The 22,645-nt window shown below is 54.2% G+C and overlaps 1 protein-coding gene across 1 annotated transcript in view; it reads right to left on the bottom strand.

Annotated features, from left to right (window-relative positions):
• Positions 1-22,645, bottom strand: part of TMEM132B (transmembrane protein 132B) — a 112,898-nt gene that overhangs the window by 32,888 nt on the left and 57,365 nt on the right. Inside the window, exon 3 of the mRNA XM_058656639.1 lies at positions 12,737-12,827. Within this exon, the coding sequence (XP_058512622.1) occupies positions 12,737-12,827 (91 nt within the window). The remainder of the gene's footprint in view (positions 1-12,736; positions 12,828-22,645) is intronic.

The raw sequence follows: 22,645 nt of genomic DNA on the forward strand, positions 1-22,645 counted from the left end.
ACAGAGAGAGGCATCTTCCATCTGCTGGCTCAGCCCCCAAGAGGCTGCAATGATCAGGGCTGAGCCAGGAGCCAAGAGCTTCCTCTGAGTCTCCCATCTGGAGGCTGGGGCCCAAGGACTTGCCCCCGGCCCCGCCATTGCGTTCCAGAACACATTAGCAGGAAGCTGGATGAGAAGTGGAGCAGCTGGGACTTGAACAGGCACCCGCATGGGATGCCGGCTTCCCAAGCAGTGACTTTGCCCATTACGTCATAACTCCACCCTGCTTTCTTATGCTGGGTCCCTTTGCTGTGCTTGGATTCTAGTGTCCATACACAGAATTTTCTTTTGGGGATTCAACAAGTCCTAGAGGGTTTCTGCTATTCAGTACCTGGAAAGTGCCACCCAACAGTTCTAAAAGTATCGGTGCCCTATGTAGCCCAGGTGCCACAGGGATTGGGGCACACTGACCTAAACGGTCTATATTTTTGTTCACAGTAGCTCCAACGTGGCAAGGGAGTCCTCAGTTGCATATGTGTTCCATTCAACAGCTAGACTGGACACGCAATTTTCACTCTCTCTCCGGGATCCTCTGCCCAAGTACACTAGGAGCAGGACGGGCCAACATGGAGTCCCTGAACTAAGAATCAACAGGCCTGGTTGCTGCCAGGCCTGGTTGCTGTAGAGCCAGCAATAATCTCTTTCGTAACATGAGGCTATAAGATCCAACCTCCTGGCTTCCCATGGACTGGAAGGGTTTTACATTAAAGAAAAAGTCATCATGACCCTATTAAGTGACTGGGGCAAGGCCAGGTAGAGCCAGTATGGTTACACCTGTCCTCACAGCTAAGCAGGTGGCAGACTGGCACAGAAACAAGACAAGCAAGGCCTGAATGAAGGGGTTAGGACTGCACCCATCTCACAGAAAGGAAACTGAGGCTCAGAGATACAAAGTGGCTGGCTAAGGCCACCAGCTGCTGGGTTGCTGAGCCCGGATTCTCCCTACTCCAAAGCCCACGCTCTGCGCCAATGGCCCAGAGCACCTGAAGGGAATTCCGGGGAAAGGCAGCCTGGGACCAGAGGCACGGTGCAATGGTCTTCTCGACACAAGTGTGCCACGTCACAGCAAGAGCATCCCGGAAAGCTGAGCAGGTGCCAGAGCTGAAGACAGAAGCAAAGGGAGGCCAGAACCCAACCTCCACCTGGAGAGATGGACAGGGAACACGTGTCCACCCGGAACTCCAGCGGGCAGAGGCAGAGGGCCCCAGCATGTGCCTGGGTGAAGGGGTTCCTTCTGCTCACACCTGACCGGGTGGCTCCTGGGCACCCACGTGTCCCAGTTGCAACAGCCAAACACAAATCATGGCAAGTTTACTGTGACTCCGCCCCCACCATCTCTTCACCACAACTGTCGACTGTTACAGTTTTTTCTTTGTTGCATTAAAAAAAAGTGTTTTTATCCAACCTGAGCCAAATTAAAATTGAGCACAACTTTCAACCACCACTGGACCAGCGAGCCAATGACATGTACTCAGTGAAAACTACAACCTAGCATGATGGTACTAATGAAGAGACGCTTGGCACTGCTGAAGCCCAAGAGCACTTAAACAGGACTGAACCATCTCATGTAGCTCGTGTGAGCCAGCTGGTGCCCTCCTGGGACCGGGAGGACCATGCTGAGCAGGGGGAACCTCACCGGAGGCACCCATTGACTCCCAGGCCTCCAGTGAGGCTCCTGAATGGAGGACGGAATGGACAGAGCGTGCAAGATGAGAAGGGAAGGAGGGATAGCAGGGAAAGAAACGCAGAGCGAGACACAGAGAGACTGGGTAGAACCAACAGGAAAAGCAGAGGACGAGCAGAGAGAGATGGGCAGCAAGAGGGTCAGCACAGCGACAGCATACACACTGAACGACAGGCAGGCAGATGGAAGTATCAGAGAACAGAGACCTAACCGCCTGCAAGACATAGGGCTTTCTCTGGGAACAGCCAAGGTGCCCCAGTGCACCCAGTTGGAGCCCGCCAGCCCAGCCCAATGCAGCCTAGTGCAGCCCAGCCCAGCCCTGTGTAGCCCAGCCCAGCACAGCCTAGCACAGTCCAGTCCAGCCTAGTGCAGCCCTGTGTAGCCCAGCCCTGTGTAGCCCAGCACAGCCCAGCCTAGCACAGTCCAGTCCAGCCTAGTGCAGCCCAGCCCAGCACAGCACAGCCTAGCACAGTCCAGCCCAGCCTAGTGCAGCCCAGCCCAGCATAGCCCTGTGTAGCCCAGCCCAGCACAGCCTAGCACAGTCCAGCCTAGTGCAGCCCAGCCCAGCACAGCCCTGTGTAGCCCAGCCCAGCACAGCCTAGCACAGTCCAGCCCAGCCTAGTGCAGCCCTGTGTAGCCCAGCCCTGTGTAGCCCAGCACAGCCCAGCCTAGCACAGTCCAGTCCAGCCTAGTGCAGCCCAGCCCAGCACAGCCTAACACAGTCCAGTCCAGCCTAGTGCAGCACAGCCCAGCACAGCCCTGTGTAGCCCAGCCCAGCACGGCCTAGCACAGTCCAGTCCAGCCTAGTGCAGCCCAGCCCAGCACAGCCCTGTGTAGCCCAGCCCAGCACGGCCTAGCACAGTCCAGTCCAGTCCAGTGCAGCCCAGCCCAGCCCAGCCCAGCTAACTACCACATCCACTGACTGCAGCTCACCAAACTCAGCATCAACACACAGGGACATTGGGCAGCCACCTGCCAGAGACGCCAAACACAGTCGCGTCCGCTGAGGCCTCCTAATGGGAGTCGCTATCTAAAATGTCTTGCTTGGCACCTGCTCAGAGCGCGGACAAATCACCAAGGTGGAAAACAAGACTGGTCTGAAAAACCCTTAAAGATCACTCCCAAAGTACAGGCACAAGGCATGCCGTAGGTGTTCCGTTTGCTTAGTTCTCAGAACAGATCTGACCTTCTTCCACATGAGAAAGCACAGCCCCGCCAGCCCAGCCAAAGCGCCAGACCTTCCAGGACGCCCAGAGGCCTCATGTCAGGGTCATGCGCTAACTGCTGCGCTGTTCTCCACCTGAGGCTCAGCACAACCCAGGGCCATGCCCTAGGAAGCACATGGCTCCAGAAGGACGCAAGCACCTGGCATGGCCTCTGACCCACAAATCGACAGTCTTCATTGTACTCTGCAGCACGTTACAGGATTTGGCACAAGGTGGGATCTCTCTAACCTATTTATTCAGGGTTTTTTTAATCTGTCCCATCTTTAAAATTACTTCTCAGACTAACACTGCCACCTGTGAATTGTTCCTAGAATTCATCCACCTGCCAGGACTAGAACGGCAGAAAATTTTAAGAAACAGCTGTTTGAAGACACAGAAAACACATAAAGATAAAGGAAGACATATGGTGAGTCCTTTGCTAAATGGTAAGAAGACTCAGCTAACGCTCGACAGCCTTGCCCAGCCACAGAGCTGGAGGCCACGTTTCTTTCCTACACACTTTGAAAGGCAAATTCACAGAGACAGAGAGAGATCTTCCATATGCTAGATCACACCCCAAACGGCCACGACAGCCAGAGCTAAACCGATTCAAAGCCAGGAGCCAGGAGCCTCCTCCGCGTTTCCCAGGTCATCCTCCACAGCTTTCCCAGGCCACAAGCAGGGAGTTGGATGGGAAGTGGAGCAGCCAGGACATGAACTGGCACCCACACGGGATGCCAATACGTCAGGCAGAGCATTAGCCAGCTTTCCCATACACTTAAAATTGACTGTGAAAGAACTTTCTAGGGGTCACAGAGCAATCGCCATTGTCGTCGTGAGTTTCAGGCAGCACAGGCTCAGCCTGCATGGTCCCCTCCACAGTCCGACAGCACCAGGCCACACAGGGCTCCCTGCTGCTACAGTGCATTTGGGTCCAATGCTGTGACAAAACACTTGCTACTTAACCTTTATTAAAGGGGAGACTATCAAAGTATATAAAGCTATTTTAAAAAGTAGTCGAACCCAAGCAGGACTCCACTCGTGACCTAATCAGGACGGCTGACAGCAAATTCAGTGCAGTTGCTTTTCTCTGCATGGTTCTGTTTCGTTCTCCACGGGGCCACGCACTCTGTAAACTCAGCCTCCTCCCAGGTGTCTCCTCCAGCCCGAAGCCCTCGGCCGTCACCGCATCCCTCCTACAGACCCCACTCATCAGGACAACCCAGCACCAGCCACACCAAGGTTCCCAGAACCCTCACCCTCAGAACCTGGGCCTGGCCACAGTGACCACATCGTCACCTGCACTCTTGGCCATCTGCCGTTGGCTGTTCCTGTCAGACGCCGCCATCATGCTGTTTGTTCCTTGGCTCCACACTCAGCCTACAGGCCTCACCTGTGCCCAGCTCTGACACTGCCCACTCCCTCGGTCGCTAAGACATTGCTGTGTGAACTGCAGCAAAGGTGGGAAGGCCAAACACAAACCCAGCACTACACCAGTGGCGCTGAGCACCCTCGGAAGCAGGCACCTGAGGATGAGCATGCCTGAGCTAGCCCCCCCGCCCAGCACTGAGTACCCCAGGGAAGCCACTTTGGGGCTTCGTTTCCTCCTCTGTGGGAACTCTGCTAACAGCATCTAGCAGTGGCTGGATGTAAGGCCAGGCAGGTAGGGCACTGAGCCCAGCACGCAGGACCCCTGTGTCCACACATAGGAGGGGCACTGAGCCCAGCATGCAGGACCCCTGTGTCCACACACAGGAGGGGCACTGAGCCCAGCATGCAGGACCCCTGTGCCCCACGCCCGGCTCCCTGGGCTTGCGACTCAGTTCAGCTTCTGCCTCCAGCTTTCTGCTCATGCAGACCCTGGAGAACAAGAACCACACCTGAGACAGCTGGGTCCCCAAGATGCACACGGGAACTCTCCCACCCAAGTACTAACCAACCAACTCTCCCACCCAAGGACCAACCCTGCCTAGATCGGGCGTGATCAGGGTGGTATGGCCGTAGACACACGCGGGAACTCTACCAGCTCCCCAGCTGCCAACCCCAGCTTTTGCCCCACTCCGCCCTTGCAGACACTAGAAGTAAAACAGAAAAGGAGTCTCTCTCTCTCTCTCTCTCTCTCTCTCTCATAACTGTAGCTTCTGGAAGCACAAGCTCATGGGCTGGACATAATGACAGAACACGGGCAGGGGTCATGGGGACACCCGACATCTCATTCCGAGCCACAGGGGGACAGCAGTGCCCCTTGCTGGAGCAGGGAGATTCGTCTGCACAAAGGATGGGCCAGGAAGCACCCTGGAAGCCTGGAGTTACCGAAAACTGAGGAAATCCTTGACAAATTACGTTTCCAAAAACAAATGCCGCTGGCAGCAGGCCCTAACAGGAACTGCCCCATGTGAGAGGCCTGTTCTCAGAGTTACAAATGACGCCCTCTGCCCTGAACTCACATGGGAATCCACTTGCAAGCCCCGGCCCCAAGAGAAGAGAGCTTCGCCAAGCAGCCCCATGGCCAGACTGAAGTCCTGATGCAGACACAGGCAGCCTCTGTCCAAAGGACCAACTGATTGCTTGTCCCTGGAGACTCACTAGCCGCACCACCACCAACAGGAGACGGTGACCCCCACTGTGCTGTCCCTGACAACAGTGGCCATCACCTCCCAGGGGCCACAGTCATCGTGTGCTCAGTCATCACAGGAGTGCTAGTGGTCCCTGGCTGGGACTCCACAAGTCCACAATAAGAAGCAACAGGTGACCTGAAGAAGAGCCACCCTGCAGGTAGCAGGGCTTGTCTGGAATGAGCAGTGATGTGAAAAAAACCAGAGAAACGGGGGGTGGTCCCTGAATGTGAAAACTCCAGAGCCGACTGTGATGACTCCAGATGCCTTGCAGTCATCCCCTCATGGCAGAGAGGGCCAGGCAGACAGATGCTCTTCCCAGATCACACAGCAAGAAGGCGGAAAGGCAGGGATTCGACACAGCTTGGCCTGGTGCTGGAAGCTGAGTCACCATGCCCCGTGCTTCAGCAGGCCGCCTGCCATCACTCTGATCTGCCACCTTGGTAACCCCACTGTCCAAATGGCCAAGATTAGGCATTTCTGCTAGGAAGACGCTGCTGGGGCCTCGGTCTCTGCCTTTGGCACATGGAAGCAGCCAAAGATGACATCAGGCTCACCACCACGCCACACCAGCCCCAATGATTATACCCACCCCTACGGCCAGTGCCAGGCACAGAGCGTCCACGCCACACCAGCCCCAATGATTATACCCACCCCTACGGCCAGTGCCAGGCACAGAGCGTCCACGCCACACCAGCCCCAATGATTATACCCACCCCTACGGCCAGTGCCAGGCACAGAGCGTCCACGCCACACCAGCCCCAATGATTGTGCCCACCCCTACGGCCAGTGCCAGGCACAGAGCGTCCACGCCACACCAGCCCCAATGATTGTGCCCACCCCTACGGCCAGTGCCAGGCACAGAGCGTCCACGCCACATCAGCCCCAATGACTGTGCCCACCCCTACGGCCAGTGCCAGGCACAGAGCGTCCACGCCACACCAGCCCCAATTATACCCACCCCTACGGCCAGTGCCAGGCACAGAGCGTCCACGCCACACCAGCCCCAATGATTGTGCCCACCCCTACGGCCAGTGCCAGGCACAGAGCGTCCACGCCACACCAGCCCCAATGATTGTGCCCACCCCTACGGCCAGTGCCAGGCACAGAGCGTCCACGCCACACCAGCCCCAATGATTGTGCCCACCCCTACGGCCAGTGCCAGGCACAGAGCGTCCACGCCACACCAGCCCCAATGATTGTGCCCACCCCTACGGCCAGTGCCAGGCACAGAGCGTCCACGCCACACCAGCCCCAATGATTGTGCCCACCCCTACGGCCAGTGCCAGGCACAGAGCGTCCACGCCACACCAGCCCCAATGATTGTGCCCACCCCTACGGCCAGTGCCAGGCACAGAGCGTCCACGCCACACCAGCCCCAATGATTATACCCACCCCTACGGCCAGTGCCAGGCACAGAGCGTCCACGCCACACCAGCCCCAATGATTGTGCCCACCCCTACGGCCAGTGCCATGCACAGAATTTCCACTTAGCTGGCTCAGAAGGCCACAGGGGTGCTCTGGTTTCTCAGGAAGGAAACTTGAACTGTACACATACAGCAGGGACAGAGGCTGTAGCTCTGAAAAATGTTCTTAGAAAGCATTTGTGCTCAATCCACACTTGGTTTTGTTTTCAGAAATATATCCACATTGCTTCCATGGGGATTGTTTTGATGTTTATAACTTTCCACACACAGCAAAACTCAATGAGAATTTAAAAAATAAAAAATACACGACTCTCCCATGGTGAATCTCCTCTCTCAGCTCTTGGGTTCAAGGTCACTCATGTTTACACTGTTGCTATTCCCCCAGGGTCACCCCAGCCTGGCCCTTCCTTCTGAGACTGTAAACTGGGCTCTCTGACTGTAACCAGAGCTGCTCCAGCTGCGTGTCTCGGATGTCATCCTGGACTCTTGTCCCACCCACAGCTGCAGCTGGGGCTCCAGACATCAGACAGTACACATCCCTGCAGTTAGTGTGAGCCAAAGGCACCGCCCTAAACCGAAGAGGCACGGCTCCCAGAGCAAATCCATCAGTTTAAAAAATAAGGCTCCCAGAGGTAATACTGATGAGAGACTCCATAAGGTGCAAAAAATTAACAGAAAAGGAAGACAAAATGACTCCCAACAAGGAACACAGCACTCCTTAACACTGGACTGGGTGGAGGCAGCATTCAAGAAATGCCTGAGAAGGAACTGTTAGAGAGAGAGAGAGAGAGAGAGAGAGAGAGAGAGGCAAAGAGAGAGAGAGAAACAGAGAGACAGACAGAGAGACACAGAGAGAAAGACCAAGATACAGGGAGGGAGAGAGAGTTGAATGAAGTCAGGAAGTCTGTGTGTGAGATGGATGAGAGACAGATACGTTAAACAGGAATATTAGCAATGACGTGTTCAATATGTCAGATAACAAGTACCACGGACAGCCTGGGCCAAGAAATGGGGTGGGGTGGCAGGAGGAAGAGGAAGATGAGCCATCCTCGCTGGCAGATGACACAATCCCTAGATGGAGGAGCCAAAAGACGCTGCAAGAAACAACCGGAGCTCAAAGGGAAGCCTGGCAAGGTGGCAAGACACAGTCAACACAGAGAAATCTGTATAAAAACGGCCTTTCTGTGCAGAGACAACTCCAGGGCTGAGAAAGAACGTGTAAGGCACGGAGCAAATGTAACCATGGACATGAAGAATCTCTATGCAGAAAACAACAAAACATTAAAGAAAGAAATAGAAGACTTCAAAACATGGAAAATCTGCCATGTTTGTGGACTGGTAGAATCAATATCTCAAAACGTCCATATTACCTAAAGGAATCTATACATTTAATGTGATTCCAATCAAAATACCTATGACTTTCTTCTCAGGAAAAGATGCTAAAATTCATTTGGAAACACAAAAGACGTTGAATAGCTGCAGCAGTCTTACACAATTAAAACAAAGCCACAGCTACCACAATACAGGACTTCAAGATATACTGCAGAGCAGCTGTAGCCAAAACAGACACGAAGATCAAGGAAGAACAAATCCCAGAAATGAACTCATACCTGCATAGCCAGCTCGTTTTTGACAAGCAAACAGACATCAACACGGACGAAGGAGTCCCTTCGCTGTCCTTCCACTCCCTCACACACACACACTAGGGTCCTCAACAAAGTTTGTGGGGGAAACAGCATTCAAGGGCAAGTTGGTGAAGGCATCCGACACGCACCTGGGACACCATGTCTGATATCAAGTGCACTCGCTGCTAGCGCACACCTTGGGAGGCAGCAGGTGGTGATGGCCCAAGTTCCAGGGTCCCCACCGCCCACCTGGAAGACCTGGTTCCAATTCTTGGCTTCCTCTCTCCCTACCTCCCATCCCCCTTAAAAATGAGAACAAAAACTTTTTTTAAATTACTTTGAATCTCATGTAGTTTTCTCAAGATTTCTCAAACACCCCTTGAATGCATAAATTTCTAAGCTTTGGGCACCGAAATAAATTTGCCTTTTCATGCCATTTTTTCCCCAGCTTTCTGAAGCCCTCAGGTGCACATCATAAATATTCAGGGTGCTGTTTATTCACTGTCAGTCAATACCCATGCCATCCAACAGGATTCGCCTCAGTCCTGGACTGCTCTCTGTGCTGTCACACCACGACAGCCACCAGGCACTTGAATGCAGCTGACGCAACCGAGACAGGTGTTCTTCAGGTTAGGTGATGCTGAAGAGCGGCACCGCGACATGTGGCTAGTGACTGCCACACTGAGCAGCTCAGCGTCCACCCTTGAACGTGACGCAGGTACTCGAAGCAGCGGCCACAGCCTTGCTGGGGGTCAGCAGAGTTCACAGTGACAGCGGCCACAGGGCAGCGCCCCCATCAGCTTGCTGCTGCCCTGGTCTCCCTCCCCTAGTTGCCGTTTGAAAAACCCAGTCTCTCTCATGGTGATTAACACTTTCTCAATCCCAGAAATTTCACATTAGATTCTTTGCTTTCTCTTAAATATAAATGAGACATTAGAGGAAAAAAAAAAGGAAGAGTGAGAACGACCTCGAGGCTACAAAGCGCCGTGCACGCCTGCGCTCTGTGCCCAGCCGGCCTTCTCAGGCTGGTGCGGACAGGGGCGGGCTGTGCGGGACTATGGATGACGCATCTGATGAGGATACTGGGATGCTGAGGACCTGACGCTCCCCAAGGTCATCCAAAGGCACGGCCATGAGCGTGGGTGGCTGTAAACAGAAACCGTGTCGGCTGCCGAGGCAGCTCCCCACCAGGCAGGCACGATGCTGGCTTGGGAGAGGGGACACCTGTGTAGGACACAGGGACCGGGTGTCAGGTGCAGTGCTGAGCGCCAGGTGGGGCCACCAGAAGGAGCCTTCATGTGCTCACAAGGAGGGAACATGGGCCTCCCTGCAAAATGAAGGTCACAAGGAGGTGTCCAGTGAGCGGGCGAAAAGGGGCCCACAGGGCAGGCGTTCAAGGAGCCCTGGGGGGTGAGTGCACAGGGCACAGGAGGGCACCCGTGGCCACAACCTGGTCTGCTAGCGCCATCTGGTGGTGACACCAGGGACTGCCACTCATGATTCCCACCCTCAGAGAGAGGAAGTTGAGGACAGGACAGCCATTTGTAAATTTAGAGCCAGAGAGAGAGAGCCAGCCGCTGCTGAACTCTGCAATGAGGAAGGCAAAGGGGGAATGAAGGATGAATGGGTGGATGGGTGGATAGATGCATGGATGCATGGATAACAAGGGTCTGAGAAGCTTCCCTGCCACTAGCATTAAGCAGACGGGATACACACTTAAGGAAGGTGGGCAGAAGGTTGTCCAGGAGCCACATTCTGTTGCAGTCTCTAATTTGCTGGGGTACAGGCACAAGAGCCCGGGAGGAGGAGTCTGGATTCTGGTTCTGGCCCCTCCCTCTGCAGGCTCTGAGTGCACCACCCGTGTCCAGCAGGGACTGTGTCCCACGGCCCCCTCCTACAGGCTCCTGAGTGCACCACCCGTGTCCAGCAGGGACTGTGTCCCACGGCCCCCTCCTACAGGCTCCTGAGTGCACCACCCGTGTCCAGCAGGGACTGTGTCCCATGGTCCCCTCCTACAGGCTCCTGAGTGCACCACCCGCGTCCAGCCCCCTCCTGCAGCACACAGCAGCCGCTGCTTTTCAGCCTCTTCCTTGAGTAGCTGGGTGTCCAGTGCCTCATCTGATGGCCAGCTGGCCCCGCCCACCCTACCAGCCAGGGAACTCTGGACACCTCTGGAGGCCTCACTCTCCCCGGATCCCTGGCAGTGGGACCCACTCCTCCTGGGCACTGGTCCTTTAAAAATAAAGATGACGCTGTCATGCTCTGCCCACAGAACTGGTTAGACTCCCGCAGGAAGGAGCCATTTGTGCTTGTACCTCCTGTCGCCCTGCCTCTCGCAGAAGGCGCCCGGGGTCAGAGGCCACTGCCCTCTCCAAGTCTAGATTGGGGAGGAGGACAAGGAGAGGGAGACAGGGAGGGGAGGACAGCGTGCAGGAGACACCTGTCCTTCAGAGCAGTGAGCAGAATTCCCTCTTGGAGCTCAGACACATTAGCAGGGGAGAGCTGAACCACCCGCTGCTGCTTCCCTGGACCGGTCCTCCTGGGACGCCCCTCACGGCAGAGGTGCTGTGACACCCAGCACCACCCAGCCTCACAAGCCCCGAGGCTGTCAGTGCCAAGGGAAGCCAGACCACGATGGGCCAGGTGGGGAACCACAGACAGTCCCAAAAACACCCTGCACCGCCAGCACCACCAGCACCACTCCCACCACTCCCACCACTCCCACCACTCCCACCACTTCCACCACCACCACCACCACTCCCACCACCACTCCCACCAGCACCACCACTCCCACCCCACCACCACTCCTACCACCACCAGCACCACTCCCACCACCATTCCCACCAGCACCACCACTCCCACCCCACCACCACTCCCACCACCACCAGCACCACTCCCACCAGCACCACCACCACCCCCACCAGCACCACCACTCCCACCACTCCCACCACCACTCCCACCACTCCCACCACCACCCCCACCACCAGCAGCACCACCGCCAGCACCCCCACCACCACTCCCACCACTGCCAGCACCACCACCCCGACCAGCAGCACCCCCACCAGCACCAGCACCCCCACCAGCACCACCACCACCACCAGCACCACCACCAGGGGAAAGGCAGGACAGGCTCACCACTCCTTACGGCCCTTCATGCTTCCTCTCACTAAGCCATGGCTGCTAAGGGGCCTGGGCTACAGCACAAGGCAGCAAGCACAAACAGGGACAAACCTGACCAGAGCCCTTCCCTTGCGAGTCCTCCTTCTGTGGAGGAAGTCTGCCAGTGGACCCTGGGCACCCACAAGTGATGTCCAAGAAGGTAAACACGGGGCAGCGTGGTTAGAAGGATGGGCTAGCAGGGAGCAGGTGCAAATCTCAGCCCGTGTAAGCAAGGAAGCTGCCTCCCTAACAGACGGCCTGGGAAAGGAGGGCGTCAGCCTGGAGTGTTCTCAGGTCCCCAGGCAAGGGCATGGCAGAACACAGGCTGCTGTCTCCGAGGGGTGCCCGCAGGGACTCCTGGAGTAGCCCCAAGTGTGGCTGTGGACAGGGCTCCAGCCAAGCGTCAGGGGAGGAATTCAGTCACTGGCCAGCCAACCAAGCAGCACCCAGCACTCTGTGGACAGGACGCCACCTGGGGACAGCTGACTGGTCCCCACCAGACCCTTTCAGTCTATCTGCACCCAAGGCTGCCAGTCCCCACACGACGGGGCACTCTCGGCTGAAGCCTGCCACAGGGGCTGGCCCCTGGCTGACAGCTCCCATTCCCGCCACAGAACCCCAATTCTCTCCCAGAAAGCCATCTTCACTCACTGCAACCATGACGGACTTGGGGGGCAGGGAGTAGTGGACGATGAAGAGCAAGCTGCCCCGGACACCACTCAGCAACCTACGGCAAACAAGGCGAGCTGCACAGCGAACCCCAAGCAGTTTCCAAGCAGTCATTATGAAACGCACAGTTAAGATGCAACATAGAGCATATTTCCCTGTCAGAAGCCGTCAGAGAGAGGGCCTCTCGGGGAGACGTTCCCGAGCCCCGATTTCTCACCATGGCCAGAGGGACGATGCCCACAAAGCTGGTCTGGCTGACAAAGATCTCAGAGACGACCAGTGCGCTCGCGGCGTCCTCCAGCGGGTACTCCACCTGCCAGGTGATCTGCTGGGCCCCCGCCAGGCCGCTGCTGTTGTCCACTCCAAAGTCCACTTGCAGGATCTCGTGCAGGGAGCCATTTGCCCTAGGAGAGAAGCACATGAGAGCTCAGCGTGGAAGCCGGGGCTCAGCGGCATATCAAGGCTGCAGGAAGCTGCAGCATCCAGCTTTGTCCACACTCCACTCGGCAGGACCTGATTCACGGCCACCCAGCAGTGCCCCACGCCTCCTCGGGCTCGGTGGGCAGCAGACTGCCCTGCTGAGTGGGATGCTGGGCATTGCTCCACCTCGGGACCCCACTCACAGCTCACTCCTGCCCATCCCACAGCCCAAGCACCGCCCCGGAAACGCCTGGGTCATCTCACCCACATTCTCAGGTTCTCCAATCACGAGGCACATGCCAGGCCCTAGTTCTGGCTTTTGCTACTTTTCTCTGTGCCCACGGATCATGGATGCAAACTCCCTGGGCTTTGGCATCTGGTGGGAATCGTGGGCTTTTCTAAGCTACGAGGTTCAGCATCCAAGCGGAGAGCAACATCATTGCTGTCCATCCAGCTCCCAGGTAAAGGCCTGGCAAAAGCAGCGCGAGCTGGCCCACGTGCCTGGGCCCTCGGCACCCTTACGGAAGATCCGGAAGAAGCTCCTGGCTCCAGCCGAGCCCAGCCTGGCCTTAGGCCATCTGGGAAGTAAAGCAGCAGAGAAGTACGAAAGATTTCTCTCGCCTCCTTCCTCCCCGCCTCGTCTCTTGGTAACTGACTCAAATAAACCATGCTCCCTGTGGTTCCCTGACTCCCCATCATCAGATGGCTATTTAGAATTTTTAACAAATAAGCGTGGAGGTGGCTAGTGGCACAGCATTCTAAGGCTGCACCTACGACACCAGCTTCAGATCCAAGTCCCAGCTGCTCCACTTCCAATCCAGGTCCTATACCCATGTGGGAGACCTGGCAGAAGCTCCTGGCTTCGGCCCAGCCCAGCCCTGGTCCTTGTGGCCACTTGTTGGGGGGCAAGCCAGTACATAAAAGTCCTCCCTTTTCTGTCCCTCCCTCTTTTTTAACTACAAATTTAAAAAAAAATTCTAAATAGTATTATGTCAAATAGGAATAGTAAAAGAAATGAGGGTTTTGGTGCAGTTTGGGCTCGTTGGGAAAGTTAAATAAGAAGCCAAGGACACGCTCCCTGCTGCTGCCCCACACGGACAGGACTGGGCTCTGATGGACAGTCCTCCCCACTGGCACACTCTGACAAAATTGTAATTCCATGCCAATGTCTCAACAAGTGTTTTATTGTATCTTCTTTGGGAGTCAGAAGCAGCAAGCCCTTACCCCTTGGCTCACCCCCCGTGTGCCCACAGCAGCTGGAGGCAGCAGCTGGAGGCAGGGACTCAGCCCAGAGCTCCAACACACGAGTGAGGACCACACGCTCCAGCAGTCCCCACAGCCACCCCAGATCTGCAACTGCAGAGAGCTGGAGGCAGGAGGCAGAGCCGGTGCTGCATGTGTGCCCAGGTGGGACGTGGGCACCTTCACCATCAGGCCTCACACTCCTGTGTGCCCAGGTGGCACGTGGGCACCTTCACCATCAGGCCTCATACCCCTGTGTGCCCAGGTGGGACGTGGGCACCTTCACCATCAGGCCTCATACCCGTGTGCCAGGGTGGGACGTGGGCACCTTCACCATCAGGCCTCATACCCGTGTGCCCAGGTGGCACGTGGGCACCTTCACCATCAGGTCTCACACCCCTGTATGCCCAGGTGGCACGTGGGCACCTTCACCATCAGGCCTCATACCCGTGTGCCCAGGTGGGACGTGGGCACCTTCACCATCAGGCCTCATACCCGTGTGCCCAGGTGGCACGTGGGCACCTTCACCATCAGGTCTCACACCCTGTGTGCCCAGGTGGCACGTGGGCACCTTCACCATCAGGCCTCACACCCGTGTGCCCAGGTGGGACGTGGGCACCTTCACCATCAGGCCTCACACCCCTGTGTGCCCAGGTGGCACGTGGGCACCTTCACCATCAGGCCTCACACCCCTGTGTGCCCAGGTGGCACGTGGGCACCTTCACCATCAGGCCTCACACCCGCTTCCTGCTGCCGACACGTTCTGTTGTGGAATGGAGAGAACCCACATCACAAAATAAAAACCACACTTGTGTGCCTCTGTGTTCCAGAGTGGAGGGCAGAGGCTACACCATCTGCACCGTCTGCACTGCATCCTCAGGTGGCAACAGCGCCTGCAGCTGACAGTGGCACCACAGGTGGGCTGAGAGTCTCCAAGTGAAACCAGGGAGAGCGTCACAGGCAAGTGGACATTCGGCAACAAGCCGCATGTCACAGAAGCAGCCAGGAAAGCCGGGAGTAGCTTCTGCAGAAATGCCCACAAGCCACAGCAGAAGGCGAGAGGACACAGTGAGAACCGTGCCTGTGGGTGTTTCACAGCAACAGTGTCATCAGGGGAAAGAAGAAAACGAAATCTCAATAACTAAGAAAGAAAAACCAAAGCCAGCTGAAAGCAAGGACTAGAATGGCAAGAATAAATGCTGGAGTGGGAATATATGAACTAGGAGAAGAGAAACAGCCAGGTGCAACAGAGAGAATCAAAACCAGTAAGAGTTGGTTTGCTGGAAAGATGAACACAGCTGGGGACCCTTTTCACCAAAAAAAGAAAGGGGGTACATTGTTTAAAAAAGAAGTGATAAGGGGGACATTAACGTGGACCTCACAGTGACAAAAGGGACTGTACAGAAGAGAAGACCAGGAAAGGTCTACAAAGACAGAAACTACCAACATTCATTTAATAAAAAGTAGAAAATCTGAGTCAATATAACAAATAGAGAAATTGAATTAAGCGTGCAGAATTTTCAACAGAGACAAACCCAGGGGCAGCCGGCTTCAATGACACAGTCCATCCAACGTTTAACAAAGCATTAGCAGGAATCCCCCACAGACTCTCTCTCCTCCTGGGAGGGGGGCAGGGACTCCCCCCAAATTACACCATGCGCCCAGCAGCCACATGGACATGAAAGCCACGCACAGGTGAAGCAAAGAAAGGAAACGGCCACTTAGAATTACACATCCTGACCAAGCACAAACAACCTACAAAAACCAACAGAAATAAAGCTAAAAACAATATGCCTGTCTCCATCAAGGCAGAAAATATGTCTTATAAATAACAACTCCCTTTGCATAAAAAAAAATAGAAACTAACAGGTAAGCCCTCAGTCTAGAGAGGGCATTTGGGGAAAAAAAAAAATTAAAAAAACAGAGCTGGTGTCACATTTAGGACAGCAGACTGAACACCTGCCCCAACAGAGAACAGGGAAATCTCTCACTTCTGGTCAACATTCGCTTCTGGCAGGCAGTTGGGCAGAACAAGAAACGAGAAACACTGAGGTTACATGGCATGACCTCTGTGTGGAACACCCCAAAAAAGTCCCCGCCGCCCCCGACACACACACACACACACACACACACACACTGACAACAAAAGAAAACTGCCAAAAAAGATGGAGTCAGCCAGGCCTGAAATGTTATTTCTACACACCAACGACGAACAGTTCCAGAATGGAATGAAGGATACATCGTTCATCCAGAAAACATTTAACAAAAGAAGTGCAAGACTTGTACGCTATAAAAGATGGAAAGAAGACTCTGCAATATCCTAGAGGCTAAATCTTCACCTTGCATGTGCCTGGATCCCATATGGGTGCTGGTTTGTATACCAGCTGCTCCACTTCCCTTCCAGCTCCCTGCTTGTGGCCTGGGAAGGCAGCTGAGGACAGCCCAAAGCCTTGGGACCCTGCACCAGTGTGGGAGACCCAGAAGAAGCTCCTGGCTCCTAGCTTCAGATCAGCTCTGGCCATTGTGGCCACTTAGAGAGTGAACCAGCAGACAAAATATCTTTCTCTCTGTCTTTTCTCCTCTCTGTATACCTGCCTTTCCAATATAAACAAATAGATAAATAGATAAATAAATAAATAAATCTCTTTTTTTAAGGTTGAAAGAAATTTTTCAGAACGAAATAAATGGAACGACATCCCATGTTCATGGACTATGTTACTGAATATCACTAAGACTGCCATCCCAGATGGATCCACATACCCCACTGCCATCCCAGATGGATCCACATACCCCACTGCCATCCCAGATGGATCCACATACCCCACACCAACCTCGGCACTTTTTCTACAGATATTGACAAATGGATCCCAAAGTCCACATGATAATTCAGGGACCCAGAGCAGCCGGGCCAATCTTCACAAAGAAGAACAATGTTGAGGGACTCACCCATCAATCTCAAAGCTTACTCCAAAGCTACAGTATTCAAGGAAGCATGGCACTGGTATAAAGACAGGTACATAAATCCAAGTAACAGTACTGAGGGCCAGAAATAAACCCTTACACTCTTTATGCATCAAGACAATTCAATGGCAAGGAGAATCACCCTTTCCATAAACAATGTTGAGACAACTGGACATCTATGCTAGGAAAATGTAATGGACCCTGCCATGCACCAGATACAAAGTGAACAGAAAGTGGATCAAAGTCCCAAATGTAAGAATAAAATCAGCAAACTATCCAAAGAAACACAGGCAATGATTTTTTTGTGAAGTTGCATACACAATGGTTTCCCAGATGTGACATCAAAAACAGGAAACACAGAAAACTAAACTTTATCAAACATTACAAACAGGGATACTTCAAAGGAGACTATCAGAAAGTCTGTAGAATGGGAGAGAATAGTTGTATGTCTGATATGTATGCAGAAGTCGTACAGCCTAACAATAAGAAGACAAATTACCCAATTAAAATTGGGCAAAATATTTGCTTAGACTTCTCTCTAACGATGACATGCAAATAAAAAGATGCTGCATGTCTTCGTCCACTAAGGGGAGTGCAAATGAGACAAGAAGCCACTTCACAGCTCGACACGACCACAGTCAGACAGACAGACACAGAGCCAGAGGTGCTGCAGCAGCTAAGAGGGCCCCGTGCCCTCTGTATCTCATCTCAAATGCCTGGTTCCAGTCCCAGCTCCTCTGCTCCTGGTAGGCTCACTGTGGGAGGCAACAGAGGATGGCTCAGGACCTGGCTCCCTGCCACCCACATGAGAGCTTCTGACTGAGCGAAGGGCTCCTGCCTTCAGCCTGGCCCAGCGCTGGCTGCCACATGCATTTGGGGAGTGGACCAGCCGACAGAAGATCTCTCTTCCCTTTAAATAAAAGGTAAATGAAGGTAAATAAACAAACATAATTTATTTTTTTTAAAGATTTATTCATTTTTTTACAGCCAGATATACAGAGAGGAGGAGAGACAGAGAGGAAGATCTTCCGTCCGATGTTTCACTCCCCAAGTGAGCCGCAACGGGCCAGTGCGCGCCGATCCGAAGCTGGGAACCTGGAACCTCTTCTGGGTCTCCCACATGGGTGCAGGGTCCCAATGCATCGGGCCGTCCTCGACTGCTTTCCCAGGCCACAAGCAGGGAGCTGGATGGGAAGTGGAGCTGCCGGGATTAGAACCGGTGCCCATATGGGATCCCAGGGCTTTCAAGGCGAGGACTTTAGCCGCTAGGCCACGCTGCCGGGCCCAACAAACATACTTTAAAAAAAAAAAAAAAGACAGAAAGTGTTGCCAAGGATGTAAAAAAGTTGGAACCCTCATGCACTGCTACTGAGGATGAGAGACATCACAGCTGATTCAAGAAACGCTTCGGCAAGTCCTCCAAAAACGAAACGCTGTGTCGACACGTGACCTGGCCACTTACTTGGGGGCGAACCCGAGAGAGAGGAGAACACACATGCACACACAGGCCTATGCCCCACCAGCCCCTCACGACAACCACGGGGTGAGAACTGCACAGTTCCCTGCAGGAATAAACACGAGGCAGCGTTTGCATGCAGCAAGACTTCATGATGTCACAGAAGCAAGGACGACAAAGGCTGCAGCACGGAGCACGCGAGCCTGAAGGTCAGGGCGAAGCAGGGTCCATTTCCACGGGGGAGGGTAACTCTGCGGCAGCGTTTCTAAGCATCCATATACCGAGTCCTACGGAATCTACTATTGTAAAACGAATAAGCAAGGAAAACACATACACAAAGGCGTTTACACACAGGCTGTGGTCCAAACCATATTCTTTAAAGAAGGCATATCATAAGCGGTTGAGAGTCGACACTCAGATGCATTTTCCCTCGTTAAACATCACAAAATCCAGATCTGGTCAACAAGGTCTGTCCAGGCCTCTTCTGAGAGGGAAAAAAAAGAAAGAAATGGGAAATTGCCTGACAAGTTACAGCCTGCCATTCTGCAAAAACAGAATATTTCATCACATGTATTTTTTTGTACTGCTGCCTTGCTTTCCTCATTTAGAAAATAAAACCAATCATGCATGTGATCCTGGAGAATCGGCACGAATGTGCTTGGCTTGAGCTAGGCTCCAATGCCCTCGATGTGGACAAGAGCCGAATGGTATGTATGTAAGACAGACTAGCCGGGAACCAGGGCTGGGGGCAGGCCTAGTAGGGATTACTGGGGTCTCTCCGACCAGACTGAAGCTCCCGCTGATGCACCTGAGGGCTGAGTGTGTAGTGAGCTGGGTTGGTCTGGACCGCAGCATCCATTGGTTTGCATATGAGATGGGGCTCAAGACAGAACTGACCCGGCCATTATAATTCCCAGTGTGTGTAGGCTGATGTGGGTTTCAGAATGAGCCAGACTCCATACTGGCAAGCACACACGAGTCAGGTCTGGGATCACCTCAGACGAGGTCTCTGGGGATCCATCCCCAAATGAACTGCTAGATGCTGACCATGGGGAGAGTTGTAGCATTGTGGTCTGACCGTAGAGTGTATGTCAGAGCTGGGCCTCCTCAGTGGCTTACACACAGCAGTGGACGGCATGCCCAGATGCCCACGGAGGACATGGCAGCCCTTTGGGTTCTGTATAAGACATGTGGCGCCATAGCAGAGGAAGGGGGACAGAACAAATTGGACAACCATCCCAGCCAAGCAATGACAGCAAATATCTGGGCAAACAGACTCAAAGGTGAACTATGTTAGCCAAAGGACAATGAAAGGTTTTCCTCCTCCTTGCATTGGCGAGATGAACAGCTTTTCAGAACTATTGAAATCATTTCAACAGAGCCCTCACAACATGCTCCAGACTGGGAACCCCGGGCTGACACTGGATGGCCGTTCCCCAGTCCCAGGTTCTGGGGCGGTTGGGAAGCTGGCTTCCCCACTTGTCTCCACTCTTCCCCCAGATACACAAGGAAGAAAAAGAAATTTCGGCAACAGCGGTCTCACGCACTTTCCCCTAATCCTCAATCCTTCCCACCCTGATCAAATAAGCATCATCAAAAATAAAAAATAAATAAATAAAAGTACTAATAAAACCAACGTTTGATTCCACATCATAGCTTGCCCAGAAGCAGCAGATCCTCAAGGACAAAGAGCAGACGAGGGATTGCCAAGGTTGGGAGGATGGGGAGGATGCGGTTTCTCCAGGCTGTTGAAACGCTACATAGTGGAGATAACAGCAGCTCCACAGATACACCAAGAACCGTGGAACCGTATTCTTCAGAAAGGTAAATTTTATGGTATGCTAATTCGCATCTCCATTTTTTAGAGAAAGCAGTGAGAAGACGAAGTTGCTTAAGGAGAGGTGCAGCAAACTTTCTACAAAATGGCAGGTGTGCACGCACTAACTCCCATAGAGTTTATATCAGACACTCTGGGAAATACACAGGGTGGTGACACTTATCTTGGAGAGGACGAACAAGCCAGACACCAGCAGGAGGCACCCAGGGCTCCCGTTACACTTGGCACACAGATTCACATCATTCACCAGTCTGATGTGCATAGCTGAAATGATGTCTCTGACACACATTTAAGATCTGAAGAAACACAGAGCAAACAGGACTAACAACGCTGCAGGCGGGTGAGCGAGCATTGGTACCTGAGTGCGTGAGCGCCTGCCACTTGCTCTACTCAACAAGTACTGTATTAACAACAGAAGAGTTGGCATGGGCATGGGGGAGCGGGCACTGGGCTCACGTCCTGGAGGAGCTCCTGGCTCCGGCATCCTGCCAGTGCACACCCAGCCAAGCAGCTAAGATGGCCCAGGTACCTGGGTTCCCGCCACCCACAAGCCGACCCAGACGGAGCTGCGGGCTCCTGGCTTCAGCTGACCCAGCCCTGAGTTGTGGGCATATCTCTGTCTCCTCTTTTCCTCGCTCTTCTCCCTTTCTTTTTCAAATAAAACAGAAGGCTAGCATGATCAACATCCCCTTGTTTGGTTTATTCTGCTTTGTCTGTCCGACTCCCGCCCGCAGCAGCTCTGGGCAAGTCATGCATCTCGCTGCCCAGCCGCGGCACACCAGGCCCCTTCCCCCTCCTTCCAAGGCTTCAGCATCTCACGGGCTGGCGCGAGCAGCCTGATTTCTGCTTACCAACATTTTCCCAGAGCTGGAAACAATAAATCTCGGTAATGAGCAAACGCTTTGGGCCCCTCCGCATTCTCAGCTGCCAACACCACGGCTGTTTCTCACACTAACGACTCGCCCTGCTTCCAGCTGATTTGATTTTATCAGCATCACCATGGCAGGCCCGGAGACGGCGGAGACAAGGGCCACAGCTTTCTTCCCCTCCGCCTCTGTCTTCCTGACAGCATCCCAATGCTTCCAGGAACCGACGGCTCTGAGAGTTGCACGCCAAGTTCCTCAGACAAGTCCTTGCTCCCCACTGCTGCCTGCGGCCAGCCCGGAGGAGAGCGCCTGCGACAGAGACCGGCCCAGGGATTTCTCTTTGGAACTCCTTTCCGCTTCTTCATCTCCTTGGAGAAGAAAGGAAAGCCGTGCCGGGCAACATTGTGGAATTTGGACAGAGCAAGGGGGACCAGTTGGGTCTTGTCCGTGCAAGGATTCTGGGAGAGAGGAGCTGGGGGCGTGGTTTAGATGCACAGTGTGATGTTAATTTTTAGAAAAGTAGCACATTCCTTGGACTCATAATTTCAAGAGTAAAAGAGAGAAGAACTTCCATCCCCTGCTGCCCTCAGGCACCCGAGTCAGCAGCGCCCCCAGCGCCTGTGCACGTGACCCCTGCCCAAATGGTACCCGTCCCATGCCAGCTTCTGCATCTAGAACACCCATCTCTGCCTCACAGGACCAGGACAGCTCTGGCCACGCCCCTCCCAGACAACGCAAGGCTGAACAATAGCAGACACAGTCCCCAGTCAACGACAGGGCCAACAAGGTGGTCCTGCTGCATGCCCAGGGACAAGGGGTGAGCAGGACTCATGTGACACCCAGGGGCCACCAGCACCAGACTCCAGGGTACACGGCTGGGTTAGTGTAGCCCTCACTCACACCCCAGCCCTGTGCACACATACACACACACAGCACACAGGGGTTAGTGTAGCCCTCACTCACACCCCAGCCCTGTGCACACATACACACACACAGCACACAGGGGTTAGTGTAGCCCTCACTCACACCCCAGCCCTGTGCGCACATACACACACACAGCACACAGGGGTTAGTGTAGCCCTCACTCACACCCCAGCCCTGTGCGCACATACACACACACAGCACACAGGGGTTAGTGTAGCCCTCACTCACACCCCAGCCCTGTGCACACATACACACACACAGCACACAGGGGTTAGTGTAGCCCTCACTCACACCCCAGCCCTGTGCACACATACACACACACAGCACACAGGGGTTAGTGTAGCCCTCACTCACACCCCAGCCCTGTGCACACATACACACACACAGCACACAGGGGTTAGTGTAGCCCTCACTCACACCCCAGCCCTGTGCACACATACACACACACAGCACACAGGGGTTAGTGTAGCCCTCACTCACACCCCAGCCCTGTGCACACATACACACACACAGCAC

The sequence above is a fragment of the Ochotona princeps genome, chromosome 29, assembly GCF_030435755.1.
Source record: "Ochotona princeps isolate mOchPri1 chromosome 29, mOchPri1.hap1, whole genome shotgun sequence".
NCBI classification, from domain to species: Eukaryota; Metazoa; Chordata; class Mammalia; order Lagomorpha; family Ochotonidae; genus Ochotona; species Ochotona princeps.